Source organism: Rhipicephalus microplus, chromosome 3 (genome assembly GCF_043290135.1).
Source record: "Rhipicephalus microplus isolate Deutch F79 chromosome 3, USDA_Rmic, whole genome shotgun sequence".
Classification (NCBI taxonomy): Eukaryota; Metazoa; Arthropoda; class Arachnida; order Ixodida; family Ixodidae; genus Rhipicephalus; species Rhipicephalus microplus.
The window spans coordinates 21676300-21693741 of NC_134702.1; the positions used below are offsets into that span (position 1 = coordinate 21676300).

At 45.4% G+C, this 17442-nt stretch overlaps 1 protein-coding gene across 1 annotated transcript in view; it reads right to left on the bottom strand.

Moving 5' to 3' along the window:
- Dna2 (DNA replication helicase/nuclease 2) overlaps positions 1-17442 on the bottom strand; it is a 48054-nt gene that overhangs the window by 10459 nt on the left and 20153 nt on the right. Inside the window, exons 9-12 of the mRNA XM_075889057.1 lie at positions 16812-17003; positions 15693-15977; positions 9243-9547; positions 7854-8098 (exon numbers count right to left, since the gene is read on the bottom strand). Of these exons, the coding sequence (XP_075745172.1) occupies positions 7854-8098; positions 9243-9547; positions 15693-15977; positions 16812-17003 (1027 nt within the window). The remainder of the gene's footprint in view (positions 1-7853; positions 8099-9242; positions 9548-15692; positions 15978-16811; positions 17004-17442) is intronic.

Consider the following 17442-nt stretch of genomic DNA (forward strand, 5'->3'; position numbering starts at 1 on the left):
CCTCCTTCAAAAGCTCAAGGGCAAACGAAAATGCAGGCAGCCGAGGGATAAACGACCTATGGTTGTTCCATATGTTTATAAGGTAGCGCACAACCTTAAGAACGTGGCGAGCAGGTACAATGTGTCTGTTGTTTTTTCTACCCCACGAAAGCTGGCTGGCCAATGCCCACGTATTTCTAAAACACCGAGCGCCTCCACCTGTGGAAAAATACAAGCTTCGATGTATGTGGTTTGCGTAGTGGGTGTGGTGTACTTAATGCCACTTAGTTGTGGCCGAGTTTACATCGGCCAAACTGGACGGTGTTTGAACGTGAGAATTAGGGAACATGAGCTTTCAATTCGAAATGATTCTGGAGCACATTTGCCTGCGCATTGCCGTTCCTGTTCTTGTGAGGCAAGGTTTTTAAGCATTTCTGTCCTTGCCAAAAGCCCAGATGCTCTGGCCCGTGAAATAATGGAAGGGTTCTGGATAAAGAAAAAAGGTGACTTGTGTATAAGTGACACGTCAGTCGTCTTGCGCAAGTCTGAGTTTGATTTTTGTGCTTCGTTGCTTGATTAGATATGCAGGTTGAACGTCCTCAGTTTATGTCCGTGGTCATGTGACTAGGTGAAGTAGTGTGCTCTGCACATGCGTGTGCGGCTATATATTTCCTGCGTTTCTCCTGTAAATAAATCAGTTGCGAGTTGACGCTCTTTCTCTGTGCTTATTTCTTCCTGTGGTGCTTTAGGCGTCTAGAATTACCCCTCAGTATGAGATAGAAAGGTGAAAAACCAGCTGCATCGTGGCATGAAGAATTATAGTCGAACGTAACGAAAGGCAATGCAACGTCTCAGTCGTGATGGTCGGACGATACGTACATGGCGAGAATATCGGTTTAAGTCCGGTTGAATCACTCAGTCAGTTGGTTAGTTTGCGGGTGGTAGGCTGTAGTAAATTTATGTTTTGTCTTGCAGGAGCAAAGCAGGCCGTCGATAACTCGGGAAAGGAAATAGCGCCCACGATCTGTGAGGAGTTGGCGTGGTGCGCCATGATGAAGTATGACGTCGTGCAGGAGAAAATTGGCAACGTCCGTGGCACAGCTGGTTGGTAGAGCCCGTGCAATGGTGTACCGGGTTGTGTGATCCGTCGCAAAAGCTATCCACTTATTCCCAGAAGTGGACGCAGGGAAAGAGCCTAGGAGGTCAAGACCAAGTCGAAAGAAGGGGTCAAAGGAAACGTCAAGTGGTTGGAGGAACCCAGCAGAGCTCATAGAAGGTTTTTTTCGGCATTGACACTGGTCGCATGAGGCGACGTAGCTGCGGACCGAGCGATAAAGACTGGGCAAGTAAAATTGACGCTGTACACGGTCCTACGTGCGAGATAGTCCGAGGTGACCGGCAGTGGGAGCGTCGTGGAGCTGCCCGATCACGCTCGTAAGTGAGAAGGTACCACAAGGAGCAGTTCGTGTCCATCAGGGCGGACGTTGTAATGGTACAATGTGCCATCCTTGAGCACGAACAATCGAGTAGACGGATCGGGTGCCGCAGAACGAAGCTTCTCAATGTTGCGTAAGACAGGATCTCGGCGCTGTTTTTCACGGATGTTGCTTAAAGCGGAGAGAGACAGGACACATGGCGCTTCATCGAACGCCTCAGGTGGGTCCACTAGATTCCGAGATAAGCAGTCAGCGTCATGGTATAAGCGGCCAGATTTGTAGGACACCGAGTAGTTATACTCCTGGAGTCGTAATGCCCATCGACAAAGGCGCACAATGGGGTCCTTCAAGGATGCGAGCCAGCAAAGAGCGTGGTGATCGGTTGTGATGGTAAAATGTCGACCACGTAAATAGGGCCAAAGTTTCCCTACTGCCAAAATGAGAGCAAGGCATTCCCTTTCGGTGATTGAGTAGTTCTTTTCTGCCTGCGAGAGGAGACGGCTGGCATAGGCGATAATGCGGGTGCAGCCGCTTTGATGCTGGACCAAAACAGCACCAATTCCGTGGCCACTGGCATCAGTGCGGACTTCTGTAGGGGGCGGCATTGTCAAAATGGGCCAGAACAGGTGGTTGTGTTAGCAATGTAATAAGTGTGGAAAACGCCGTAGCCTGCCCAGCACCCCATGTGAATGAGACATCTTTTCTCAGTAAGTTTGTGAGAAGACAGGCTACTTTCGCAAAGTTGTTCACAAAACGTCGAAAGTACGAGCACAGACCGCGAAAGCTGCGGACTTCCTTAGTGCAGGTCGGAACGGGAAAGTTCTGAGCGGCTCGCACTATCGGGATCAGGGCGTACACCAGAGCCGACAAGGTGGCCCAACATGGTTAGTTGCTGGCGTCCGAAGTGGCACTTTGACGAGTTCAGTTGGAGAACGGCTTTGCGAAAAACAGCCAGTATTGAGGATAGGCGGTCAAGGTGGGTTTCAAAGGTCAGAGAAAAAACGATAACCTCTTCAAGGTAACATAGACGAATTGACCGTTTGAACCCACGTAAAAGAGAGTCCATCATCCGTTCGAAGGTGGCCGGAGCGTTGCGTAACCCAAAGGGCATGACCTTAAACTGGTAAGGGGTAAGGACCGTCGGACGTGACAAAAGAGGTCTTTTCGCGGTCCATGTCGTCGACAGCTATTTGCCAGTACCCTAATCTTAGATCAATGGACGAAAAATACTTAGCGCCGCGAAGACAATCCAGGGCGTCGTCTATGCGCGGTAGTGGGTAGACGTCTTTTTTAGTGATCTTGTTCACATGTCAATAGTCAACACAGAATTGCCAAGTGTTGTCTTTCTTTTTGACAAGAACTACAGGGGAAGCCCATGGACTACATGATGGCTCAATTATGTCTCTGGCGAGCATTTTGTCGACTTCTGCTTGAATTATGTGACGCTCGGTTGGAGACACGCGGTATGGCCGTCGATGGACAGGGGAGGCATCACTGGTGTCAATGCGGTGCTTTACAGCAATGGTTTGACCTAGCGGATGATCACAAAAGTCAAACACGTCCAAGTATGACTCAAGGACGTGAAAGAGTGCATCAGCTTGATGCGGCAAAAGGTCTGACGCAGTCATTTTTTTAACGTCCGCAGACGGGCTTGCTTGCGAAGATCGAGCACGCGTGTAGCTACAGTGTCCAGCATCGTTCGTAGACAGAGCTGGGATGACACATTCGTCAGAGGAAGTCAGCATGGCGAGGGAAATTGCACGCGGGAGCACTTGTGAACACAGAGCAAAGTTGAGCACAGGAATGAAGGCGCGGTTTGCACGTAATTGAATAACAATGTGTGGTAAGGTAACACTGTGAGTCAAAAGAATGGATGTGATGGGCGCGAGCACATAGTCACCATCGGATGCAGGTGGTGAGGGCATTACGGTGATGTAGGTCACAGTTTGCGGTGACAAACGGACATGCTCAGCAGAGCACATACAAGCTTGGGGTGGACTGGGCGGATCAATCAGACACGGTAGGTCAAGTTACACAGTACCAGCTGAACAATCGATGAGGGGGGAATGAGTGGACAAAAAGTCAAGACCGAGGATCACATCATTGGTGCAGTGAGAGAGAACAGTGAAGAGAACTGAAGTTTGACGGCCAGCTATAGTAACGCGTGCAGTACAGACTCCAATAACAGAAGCCGTACCACCATCAGCAACACGAACACTGCGTGAAGGGACTGGAGTAAGGACTTTCTTTAAGTGGTCACGAATGTGCAGGCTCACCACAGAAAAATAGGTGTCAGTGTCTACCAAGGCTTTAACAGATAAACCGTCCACTTCAACGTCGATCAGGTTCTGATTGGTCGGGAGCGTCAACAGAGGAATTGGAGAGTAAGTCGTATCAGCAGCATCACCTCCAGGAGCTGCAGTCGTTAGTTTCTCGAAGAAAGCCGCCAGGCAGAGGATGGGGACAGGGAACGCGGTGGCGGCGGAGACCGGGAAAATCTACGTCGAGGGGAAGGTGAGCGACTGTACTGGGCAGTGGTCGTAGTGGTCGGGTCGTAATTAGCTGGGCCATCACGCCGTGGTAGTTCCTGGCCATAGAGATGGGCTCGTGAGTGGAGGTTGGGGAAGCTTGAGTAGTAGTAGTAAACAACTTCATTAAGGCAGCTGACGGTTTCATAAGTGACAAGGGCTGTCAGGCCATGCCTGGTTGTCACCTCGTCAGCGCGTTTGATGGCCCGGAGCTGGGTGTCCCGGCTTGTAGTCGTGAAGATTCTCTCCCAGGCCTCACTTGAAGGTGACTGTCCTAGGAGGTCTGGTGGAGGAGGGTCCTTGCTGCATCCCCAGATGATGTGGTCCAAGGTTGCAGCCTGTGTCTTGCAAAGGGCACACGTAGATGTGAATAAGGCTGGGTATATTTAGTTTGCCCAATAAGGTGAGGTCCACGTGCTTCGGCAATGACGGGAAATGTGTCCCGCTCGTTCACATCGAAAGCAAATCGGCCTGTCGTCAGGCATCCTCCACGCATTCGGGTCACGGTTACGTGGAGCAGGGTGGCGATAATGCTGTTGGTGGCTGGAGATAAACGAATTGACAGCGTCGGGACGGTGCACAGAGCAGACCGTGTGAATACCCGCATTGGCTAGTTCTTGGTGAACAACGGTCTATATTAGCGATATGGTCGGCTGAGGATCACTCGGTGCTAGTGCACTAAAGGGCGGGTGATATGGCCTCGATTGCGCGGCGTACGATTCTCGTGATGTCACCGGAGTGTGAATTGGGCTGGGTCGCTATACGGAGAGCCTCGCAAGTTGACGCCGCAGCAGTGTTGGGAAGGCGCGTAAGTGGTGGGCAATGCGATGGCTTTTAGCCTCTTGAAGGCCTTGGCACTCCGAGATAACATCTTGCATGGAACAGCCTTTGCCCACAAGGAGGTTAAATACATCGTCTGCGATGCCCTTGAGCTCATGCGTAACCTTGTTGGCTTCAGCCATGGTTCGGTCAACTTTACGACAAAGGGTCAGCGCATCTTGTATATACGCCAGGTAAGACTCCGTGGACGTCTGAACACGTGTGACAAGTTCTTTCCTAGCGGCCTGCTTGCAGCCAGCAAATTGGCCAAACAACTCGCGTAACTTGGTTTTGCATACGTCCCAGCTCGTGATTGCGTCCACATTATTATTATTAAACCATGCCTTGGCCGTTCCTTGCAAATAAAAGATGATGTTTGCCAGCATCAATGTTGGGTCCCACCTGTGATTTTCGCTGATGAGCTCATAGAGTTTAAGCCACTCATCCACGTCCTCGACCTCCGTTCCCGAAAAGTTGCCAGGATCGCGGGGAGGAGCGGTTACGAGAAAAATGGGAAAGGTCGGCGCCGTTGATGCAGTGGGCGCAGCAGTTGATGAAGCGTCGCTGCCGGTGGACATGTTGGAAGCAGCGACTAGGCGTTGTGCATTGTAACCCGTCGTGCGTTGTAACTCAGCACCTTCCACCAAAATGTTACGTGAAGGTACACGGGAAACTAGGCGTTTGAAGACATATTTACACAGCGCCACCGTGCAAGCCAGGGTAGAGAACCAGAGCTGTGCCCTACACTAAAATCACATCGTCTTTCTCGGCGCCTATCTAACCACTTTAGTGGGACATTGTCTCGTAACAATATTGCATATTTAACCTACACAGTCACTGAAGTGTCGCAATGATCAAATCGGGGGGCAAGCCTACCCGGAAGGTTGAATTACATGTTGAAAGCCGTTATGTTGAGAGTAGGCTCGTGAAAATATTCGAATGCTTTGAATATTGAACAAATATTACAGTATTCTAAGTCACTTCAATTCAAACCTATATTATTAAAAATTTCAAAGAATTTAGAATGAACAAAACAGATGTACTCGTATATCAGTCCGCATGTAACCCTCTGCAAAGGTGGTTTCACTGCATTGAAAAAATGCCAAGCCGTGAAAAGCCAGGTGTGTAATAAATCATATTTGAGTGACCCCCTGCAAAGGTGAAGAGGTGGAAATACAAGGGCTCATTTTCTTTGTTAGAAGAAATATTATTATTGAGAACTAATCTTTCGTTTATATATGTATGTGTGTCTATATGTGTTTGTTGATTATTACTAATTAATATTGCTTTAAAGGCTCAAAAAAAGAGCCCTTTCCTTCATTCATAGTGACGGTCTCGTTCTCGGGTGGTATGCGAGGGATTATTGGTCAGCCGCCACCTCATAGTAAGATCACACACTGCGTGATCTTATTACAAGACGGCAGATCTTATTACTCGCTGCAATGGCAACAGGTGGCACTGACTGACGCTCCCCTATTTAAATGCACATATATACCCTATAAAGTGGACAGGGGGATGACTGCCACCGTAGCTCAGCAGTACTGTATCCGATGCATTATTTGAAGGTCGCAGGTTAGGATCCTGCCGGTGGTGAGTTATCTTTTCGTCCACTTTTCTATCTTTCTTCACATTTACACTTGAATTACATATAACAATATCCCATGTACTTTCCATGACATTATTGTCTGTTAGTTCTCATTAATATTCTAACAAACAAAAATTAGCCCGTAAAGTTATAAATTTCCTTCACTTATGGGTACTACTATGTTACAAGGTTCACAAAAATTGATTCACGCGATAATGTCACCATAAACCCAAAGCAAGATCCAATGCAGACGTACTATAAGCATCTAATAGGTGGCATTTTTATAGTAGCAGCGAATTCACAATAGATACCTGCAGAAATTTCGGCCCCAACCTCCTTTTACAATAATGTGCACTATTCCTTCACATTGACCAAGTAGTGAAATTCTTTAAAAAATTGTCAGCTTGTGTGCCTCTATGGTAAACCTTTATTATAACAAAGTGACAGGGACAGGAAGCTGTAGTACTCATTATAAGCAGTATATTTTTAGACCCGGAGAAAGTAAGACTGAGCCGTACATGTACACAGTAACATTTTTACATTTCAGCAGTGAGCTCGTGTAACGTAGGATACAAAAACAAAACCTCCCTAAATAGTTATGACATTAGAATGGCAACTGAAAACTTTATGATCGTGAACAGTTGCGCCATTCGTCAGCTTTAATCCAGGGTTACAGTTGCTCTTAGGAGCCGTTGCCATGTGTCAGATAGGCAACCTCCATTTCCCGAATTCACAGCAAGCAGAGCCCAGTGCTACTACACTTGAAATTGTGCAGTGCATGAAGTTCCAGCACGGAGGCAAGGACCACAAGTAGTAAGAATATGCAGCGCAAATAGCCCAGACCTTGTCAACATTGACCCCAGAAAAGACAGTCCATATTATTTGTGGTCTATAACATCAGCGCTACAAATTGTCATGGATGCCCAACCAACAGGCCCAAACAGTTACAATTCCGAGGAACACAAAAATCTTCAACAAAGGCAATGTTTTTGTAATAAGGGTTTGCTGTAAATAAAAGGTTGGACATAATAAAGGTGCTTTCGTGCCAGATGACAACCCCTAATACAGGGTTCAACTAGGGTTAAGTTCTTAGAATGACAGAGAGCTTTACTATTTGGTAGGTACCGTATTTACTCCCATAAATACGGTACGGCACCCGTTGGCTCTCTTCCGGCAAAAACGTAAGAGATCCAATGGGCGAGGAGGCGCCACATGTCGGTTAGCGGTACTGCAGCGGATATTTTTAGGGGGTGAGTTTATTACGCGGAGAGGGAAAATCCAAATTTTGATGACTGTAGTTGGGGGTGTGTTTATTATGCAAGTGCTTTCATTACGTGAGTAAATTTGGCATTCACGTTAAAAGACTGAGCATGCAAACACAGACACAAGAGAGAACTGTAGTGTTCTCATGACTTTTCCCCTTTTGTGTGTGTTTGAACGTCCAGTCTTTAAACACGACTAAGTCCTCACTAGACACAGCAGCGATGACAAGCGCACAAAGCTTACTTGGCTCTCATAAAACTCCTGCAGTTCTTGAGTCGTAGTGATGGCTGACGTCAGGTTGCTTGAGCCAAACTCCCTCAAATCCGGATGAACCTTACCGGTTGCACCGAGTCTCACAAAGGGCACGCCGAGCGCCTTCAGCTTCAGCAAAACGCTGTCCACACCGCTATGTGTATAGCTTGTCAACAGGACACGCTTTTTGAGAAGCACCAGTGTTTGAACCAAGGCGGCAATGGTAGTGGTTTTGCCTGAAACACACACAAAGTCGCAAAGGGCGGTACATCAATCGTCAACTACATAAGGGCTAACCAGCGAAACATTTTTCGCAACTTGTCGTGGCAAATATGCAGCATCTAACGAATATTTGTAAGCGAACCGAGGAAAAGTTGAGGACTTAACGGGGCAAATGTTCACTGTGGCCTCCACTTGACTGTACAAGGGGCCCTGCAAGACTTCTCCAAGTAATCACTGAATGGTTTCATTAAAGGAGTTGGTTGCATCATGAATTGCAAAGTTTTTACAGTCCATCAAGTACAAGCAGAGTTGCGATAATTTGTCCCACCCTTCAAGCCCTTTTTCCCTTCTTTCGTGCCAGCTAGCAACTGACAGCTACATAGGGGAGGAGGGATGACAAGGGGCAAGAGGCTACCTCCATCAGTCAGCGCTTGTCCTGACCTTGAACACTTTCTCTTTAACTCACGGCTCACTTTCAGTGCGATTGTGAGCCCACTGACAGTGAGTTGTGCTTTCGTATTTCTTTTCTTCATCCGTGTGTTTAAATATTGCCAGAACCACTCGACACGTCGGTTCAATTTCATACTGTGTGTAATCCCAGCACTATAGAGTGCAGCATGGGCATGCCACGACATTGTGCAGTGGTCTAACTATAGCGGCTGAAGCTCACCATTTTTTTATCAGCTAATGACTGTTGACTTCGTGTTTGTGACGCGTCCACGTTAGATTACGGCATCATTTGTCATGAAAAGAGCGAGCAATTTCTAGCTTGCTTTAAAGATTAATTGTAAGTTTCAGGCTCCACGCTGCGCTATATAATGTTTGGCTCACATTCTCTCAAGAGCCTCATCTACCATCTGCAGCGTCTTCTGACCATGTTGAAAAAGTGTTGCAAGGCACTTTTAGAAATTAAGCATGCTATGTGCATGCAAATACGTGCACACTTATTGATCATGGCAAAACCATTGCTAGATAGCTGATTTGCTTGTCTGTAATAAAGCCAAATGGCTCTTAAGAAGAACACATTGTTTGTCCTTACAGCTTTTGATTTACAATTAGATACTGCAGACCTACTGTTTAAAACAGCTGTGGTTACAATCACCTTCCTAGGAATTATGAACGAAAACAAAAAATATGTTATAATTTAAGACCAGGCACCTGTTCCCGGCATTCCTTTGAAGAGGATGTAGTCGTCACTCGACAGAAACTTGAGAATGGCTCGGCGCTGAAAATGGTTCAGGGGCTTGAGCACAGCGTGGCATGAAACGGCAATCTCTTTGGGCAAGGTCTTGCGGTAGAAAGGTGCGGATAGGTCGATGACCAGTGACCTCAGCCTGTTGGACTCGGGCTCGGCACTCATGAGCCTCGCCAAGTTGGAATAGCTGATGGTGAACGAAGCCGACGAGAACACCTTGTCGATGCGGAATGTCTTTTTCTGCCACTCTTGGCTAGAATGCATGTTCCTATAGGGAATGAGAGAAGTGTTTAAGATGACACAAGCATTTTAATTTACACAGACCAGTTGTGTATACACCTAGAAGCGCTCCCTTGCATGAAGATATTCGCTGCTTTAAAGTGACAGCAAGAAAGCAGTATAACAAAGATAGCTTGCTACATTAAGACATCCAGTGCTGCTGTTTCAGCTTATTACTTACTAGATTCGCAGACATTAAGCAGTTTTAAAAAATGCTTCATGCAACAATGGTACAATCTGTTTTTAGTAGAATATGAACCATGCCGAAAAACGGAACGTTAGAGTTTTTCTTCCAAACCACTGGATCGTAAATTTTAAGATGAAAGCCCTAAATGCCTCTTTAATGAGTCCGGCAACTGGCCAGAATGTGCGATTAGATTCTAGTAGAAATGAAAAGACCATGAAATATAATGACAGATTCCAGCATTCAAATTGAGGTGTGACTAGAATTCATATTTTTAAAGTGCGCTTGAAAGTAACAAAAACCAATATGTCATGAAGCCTAGCGGAACAGTTTTGAAGCTGGGTTATGGAATACGGAGTCGATGGACCCGCTGTACATAGTCGCATAGTTTGATGCTGTCATGCGTGCCAGTCCTCAAAATTTGAGTATGTGGATCATTGTCCACCCCTGCTCAATTCTGTGCAGCTCACGACGTAAAAGAAGTTGCACAGTGTGGCGAAACTGCCGCCGCGGTCGCCAGTGGATCAAGTTAAGCCGTGTCGCATGTATGCGAAGTGCATGCATGCGCAGTAAACCATCGCACTCAAACATGAATCGCTCTCGTGCTTACTGTTTTCAACATTTGAGTAAACGACTTCATTTTTACTGCAGATGAAAAAATTGCAGCTACAATAGTTTCACGGCGTTTCCCACTTAATCATTTCATGATAAGACTCACTGACTATTAAGGTTTTTCGTTGCAATAAAAATATAGGCACCATAAAAATCGATTATTGGTCCCTTTAATAGACACCAAATTTCTAGACATTAAAAAAAGTGCACTTAAGGTGGCAGAAATAGGCAGACAAAGCAACATTTTGGGCTTACAAGATTGTAAATATAAACTAAATAAATTTTTACACAAATGCAATCAACTTCAAAACAAAGACGTTCATGACCCGTATCTGCAACAGGAAAGCAAGAAACATTATTTCTTATAATGACACAGAAGCACGAACAGTTTAATTTAGCCACGCAATCGTCCTTATTTCCAGCAGAATTCACAAAACACTGTTTTTCCTTTTATTCTGTAGCATGGCGAGTCAAGTGTCCACTGCTGAATCAACGCACTACTGGGTCTCTTTATTTGGCATGGCTCAAAAGGGCACAGCTAGAGCAAAGAGCCAGACCACCAAAAGACCAAATGCCCCATATTGGCAGGGTCGAATCCCGAAGAAACTATTTATCTCTTATCGTGGACACCTTTAAAAATTAAATTGCAGACAGAGCAGAAGCTGTGTGCACACCCCATTTTTCTCTGTTCCTCTGCTCCATGTGGTTCCACATTCACCAATTGTTTGTGCCAAGTCAGCGTGGTAACGTGTGCTAGCTGGTGCGTCTACCTCACTGCTTTTAGCAGCTGTTTTCCAGGAGTTGGCTGAACTAGAGGACTAGACTGAACACCATCGAGTTCCGTGCAGTCAGTGTTGCCTGGAAACATGAACAGCATTTCAAACTGTACTTGAAAGCGAAGCCTGAGACAAAATGGCTTTCATATAGGCCATGATTTTGAAAGTGCGGTAGGCATTTAGAGGCACTTAAAGGCATTTAGGCACAAACGCCGACAATAGGCATTTATAGGTGGTATTCACCTCCGAGCAACCCTCTGCTCCCGCAGCCTACGCTTCGCCCTATTCACACAGCTAGCGGGCAATTAGTTCCGGCCGCCATGACTAAGGCCATGTACACATGTGAGTGCCTCTGCGCGATACTAAAGTTGAGCCGCTTTTGCGCCCTACATCCGTTATCACGTTTGGTTGTGCCGTATTTGTGTGTAGCCATAGCACAAAATGGAAGGGTGACGAGCCTGAAAACGCAAAACCAGTTATATTTTATTCCTTGCTGAAAATTATTCGCGGTCATGTAGCCGTACACTGCAGGTTGCGGTGAAGCATCGTGGCGAGTGATTCAGCCATCTTCACCAGGTTGATTTTAACAAGGCTGTGGGGCGATTGCTTGAGAGTGGTTCACCTGCAAATGGAAACTCAGTTGAGTTCAGATTTTGACAGCTTTGAGTAATTCAGATGAGAACCAAACACGAAAATAAAGACATCACAATAACACAGTAAATGCTGTCAGTTTCAATGCTCTGGCAGAGACGTCTGCGAAAAGCACAGCAAAGCGGAACACTCAACGTTGGACTGTTCATATTAATACATGCGCGGTAAACTTCGAGCTTAAATGAGAGGCACACACTTTTTTTGTTCTCGCCAAAGTGACCTGGCTCAGTACACTTCTGTCAAAGCACAGGTGGCTTGTAACCTTGGTCTTGTGAATAATTTAATGCTCCTGATACTTTTAATTCGATTTATCAAGCTGTGCGTAAGTCAACCAAATTTCAGTCTGTTTAACACAATCTAATGTGCCCCATGCAATAGTGTTTTCACCTGCAAGATTGTAAGCCCTGTCAAGCCCTCCACTTCAACTTAATTTGTAAAACATCGCACTAGTATCAAATTCATGGGTAAACTTGACTCTACCGCTTGTAAATATAACTTCAGATTATCTTACCTTTGCGCCCACAGCGACACAGTCACCGTGGCTTTTCAGCGAATGTTCGTGGGCAAACCCACTAGTCAAACATCCTATGATTTCGTGGCTTTGAGTCGTTCGTGCGTCACAAAACTTGTCGTATATGCACTAAGCAGTCCTTTACGTCTCAGAGTTTCACCTTCGAAACCAGTCTGGTGTCAAATGCGGGCTCCTCACTCGTCAGAATGAGTGGGTCAACGTACACTGCAGGGACCCACTTTTTCCGTGTATCGCTCTTGAACATCGGTGTCCAATTCCTCAGCATACACGCTCAAGCGAGCCGAGCACGCATCGTCCATGGCTGCAGCAGCTTCACAAATGGCAAGTGTCGTGCATTCTAAATCCAAATAAAATAAAACAAGAGCAACGTGCCCACAGTAACTTGTGTGCGCTTGCTGGAACCGTCAAACTCAACTGCCGATATGCCCTCGGTCGCCGGTATGGTGGCCTTCAAAATGGTGGCCACGCGGATGCCAGCACAGCTGGCGCACTTTTCGCTGCTGCGCCCACCAAGCTGACGACACGTGAATACAACCTATAGTAGGCTTGTGGGAATAGTGAACTTTAGGTTCGAAGCAATTCTAAGCGAATAGTGATTTTGGTTGAATAATTTCGAATAATTCAGATGGAATGTATAACATATGAAAATCAGGAAATACTTAGCATGACCTAACTAACCTGCACAATATATATTTTTTTTAATTTGAAATAGGGGCTCTATGCAAATGTCTTTTCTTTTTATTCAAAGAAAGTCGAGACAACTTTGACTAGTTGCTGGATATGAGTTTTGATAAGCTGCGAGTGATAACCTAAAATTCTCAAGTTTATTATACTTGGAGCATATAAACGGTCATAACAAGCTTTTAAGCTTAATAAAATGATGAATTGACTTGAGGGTAACATGTTCATTTAAAGAGGCCTTGCCACACTTTTTCAAGTAGCCATGGAGCCACTAAAAAAGCTTAATGCCTCACGAATTCACCGCCGTAAATTTTTAGAAGCAGTCCAGTTCGAGCAGAGTTCCAAATATTTGTCGCCTGCTGCAATTGCATTCTCTCTTCTTGTCCCGACGAAAGAGCTGGAAACTAAGTAGGGAGGGACGGCACGGGGAAAGAAAATGCGTCACGCTCACGCCTCCTGACCTTGAGCACTTTTCATCTTTTTTTCCCCCTTCGAATACGCGACCTTTCAGTACGCGCACGTCCGCATAAGTGGCGGCCTCCCGCGGCGGCCCCAGTAACGACCAAGCGCGCCGTGCTCAAATCAGCCAATGGCTGTGTCAAGTGATTTTGAGCTAGTGGTGTCATTTGCCGAGCTGAGAAAGCAATTTTTAGCTTACTGACAATTTATTGTGAATTGCAGGCCATGTGCTGTGCTATATACTTGGCTAGTGAGTTCTCTGTAGCACTAAATACCGATCGGCACTGTTTTCTGACAATGCTCAAAGAGCGTTGCAGGGCCCCTTTAAATTTGAAGGAAGGCTTCGCGGCAGGGCGGAATTCCACTGAATAGGTGCTTTTTCAACTTAACATCCCTACACTACAGTAAAACCACCTTTACAAGTGGTTACATGCGGACCTATTTGTTTATACACCTATTCACCTATTCGTTTATTGCGAATACTTTGAAATTTTCAATAATTTAAATTTCAATCAAAGCGAATTCGAATGCTCTACTATTCGTTCAAACATTCGACGCATGGAGTTTCATACAACAATACCTCGAGGGGAATCTGGCGCTAGTGTCTACACGGGCTCCTTCAGCGGCGCTTGTACCCCCATGGGAATTATGGGACGTAGAAGCTTCTGATCTGCTACGGATGGATTACATTCTTGAGATTCACGACGCTTGTTTGATGAGTGTAAAACAAAGTAATATAAAGTTATGTCTAATTGAAACTTGCTTCATTTTTTTGTATGCAAACTTTATTGCAAAATGTTTTTGTGACTAGGCGGTAGAAGGAAAACCTGGACAAATTTAACCACCAGGGTATACATTCCTCTGCCATTGCGTTCCAGATCTAGCCTCAATATTTATTAAATTATTCTTCACAATATTTCAAAACAAACATTCTTGTTTTGCTTTCGGAAGTAAGCAATATCTATTGATGGAATTAACAGCACTGTATTAAGTGACAAACAACGTTTTGTCTGCTGTAATGCCAGGTGCGTCTGTTCAAGTGGTCTACCCTCAACGCACCTCTCATTTTGTTGTGAAGTCGAGTCGGAAAAGCATGGCGGTGTGTCTACTTCGCGTCGTCATTTTGCAGTTATTTTCAACAAGTTTTTGCAAGACACACTAACAACAAACGTGAACTCGATGTAATATCCTGCACTGGCATGAGACGCTGAATCTACGCACAGAGGTGAGTGAACGACGCTTTGCTTAAACTGTCGAACACTACTTATGCAGCCCCAGCGTTGCAGTAAATTGAGAGGCATAGCAGTTTCCAGCTTCTTTGAACAACAAAGGCGCAGCTTCAGTCCTTTGCACCCACCCCCCTACTGCCTTTACACGAAGAATAAAACTGAAACTGTAGAAAATGATCCGTAGACAGTTCGCTGGCTAACGCCATCTAATCCGAAGCCTGTCCTTCCCATAATTTCCACGGGGGGTACCCGATTGCAGCGCCAGATTCCTCTCTAGGTATTATTGTACGAAACTCTATGATTCAAAGCATTCGAATATTTGCACAAGCCTAATTTATAAGCATTATAAACACACCATAAAAGCCTTTTTTTACCTTTTATTCATGCTCATATATTGAAGTAGCGTGATAGGAGCGCAAGGAACAGAACAAGCATTTGTCTAAAGTCCAGTCTCCAATGGTAAAACGCAGAAAGCGATCATCGACAACAGGGTCAACATGAATGATGCAAAAAATCATCACGTGATGGGGTCACCCTATCATATCATCATGACGTCATAGGCCGCCGTAATTTCTGACATCATCATGACAGCATCGTGAAGTCACAACACTCTTCATCAAAAAACATCAAATGGTACCATGACTTAGTCAAAGAGGGGCTGATTTTTATATGAGGTGCACAAATCTTATGTTTCTAATCTTGGAGGCGGTGCGAAACCATTCTGAGTGCGGAAAAGGGGAATGAATACAACAATAAATTGAGAACAAAAATAAGATGGATTTCATCTTCCAGTGGTCTTAGGCAAATGCATTGGGGAGTAGGTCACTTTTTGTAGATAATCAAGAACGCAGTGCTGACAATAGATAAGATGTAAAGGGGAATTCCAGCCTCAAAAGATCAGTCAGATGTTCCTTCTTTTGTCAGCCCAATTACAAGCCCGCACCAACTATAGAGCATTACACGTAATTTTAATCATGGTGTGGTAACCGTAAACAATATTGCACACTTACTTGTCCAAGTCCAGCACCACCTCGCTGTCAGCTATACTGGTCACTGTACCCGTAGCTATGGCCACACATGTCAAGCTCTCCTGTTCACTAACAGCAATGCGATCGCCCACGTGTAGGCCAAAGCACTTTGTGAAGCTTTCCAATGGAGCACTACTGTTTGTACTGTGCCTGCCGAGGTGCACCTTCCTGTGGAAAGTGTGCCGGAAGGTGGCCTGGTCGCTGACAGAAGGAACCTCCTGATTCTTTGCAAGTTCCATGTTACTGAAGCAAAGACCCTTGTGTTCCCTGGAAAAAAAAAACAATATATGTGTGTGTGTGTGTGTGTGTGTGTGTGTGTGTGTGTGTGTGTGTGTGTGTGTGTGTGTGTGTGTGTGTGTGTGTGTGTGTGTGTGTGTGTGTGTGCGCATGTGTGTATTGTGCAGCAAAATAATAACAATCAAGTTTTGTCCACACGCACGCCTTTCCAATTCTTTAGCCAAAACACAAGAGTTTCGACTGCTGAGTAAATAAGCACAGTATGGTGGTAGGTAAACAGCAGCGAAGTGAGCAAGAGAATGCGCATGCACACGGTGAAGTTTAGCGCTGCTTTCGTCAGCCAGGCTGTCATGCAAAGCAGACCCAGCCCTTCCTGCTTTTTTTGTCCTTGCTTTTTAGCCCTCTTTCGAGCTTGCAGTCGCAGACATATTTTTGCTTCTGGAAAGTGCTAGCAAACCACAGAAAAAAAGGCTGGAAGAGCCGATACACACATAGCTTAATCAGCTAATGTATACCACATCCCATCCGTCTCAATTGTGACCACTCTCTCTCTGTGTCTTGATGCACAATTCAGAAAAGAAGAAAGGACGGCGATATTGGTGCTCGAAAGAAGGCGGAGTGGTGTCCATATCCCGGAACAGCCTAGCAGAAGACAGGTGTACGTCTGCATATTCTCGTTCATTTTGCCACTGCCTTCCTTAGGGGCTGCTTATCAACTGGGTGGTCGGTGCTCACACATTCACGCGAAAAAATTGGGTGGCTTGTACACCAACTTTCTACATCTCCAAGACAGACAGAGACGTAGGTGCACTGAGCAGGCATCGAAAGACATCGGCAAAGTTAAATGATTGTAAAGGCGCCCACCTTTTCACAGCATCTTCCACCCAGAAGCGATCTTGAAGGTCAAGCTTAGCGTGCTTCATTTCCATATCCAACATGGTGCACCAATCCAAGAAGTAGCTTGTGTGCTCAGAACTCAAGTGCTTGATGCTGTCTGCAACAAACTGTGGCTCTGGTGGTCTCTCCAGCTGCACTGCCGACCTTTCGTACGAGTTTCTGAATATTTAATAAAAAGGCAAAAAGATCGGCAAATGAACAGTAAGTTCCGCAACAGTGTTTGTGAATGCAGACGGTGCTAATGTGTTGTGTGAGCCAGCAAGTTTCACTACTGCATTTGTTACATAGTACTGTGATTTGTAATAGAAATAAAAAAAAAGAAGCAGAGATGGCCAAGTAAAGTCTTTCTGTGGTTTACATCAAATTTTCCAAAATATTCTTCGTGCTTACGATACACTAATCAAAATAATCTATGGAAAACCGAAGCACCAACACACTCAAGAACAAGTTCTTTTAGAATACAGTAAATCTTGATGTGTTTTTGTTCATTATGTTTTCCCAACACTTTTGCTCTTAGGAGCCGATCCCTTTTCAGACTAAAAATATTGGGCAGTTATAATCAAAATTGTTTTCCCCGATGTGTTCTTTATCCATTGTT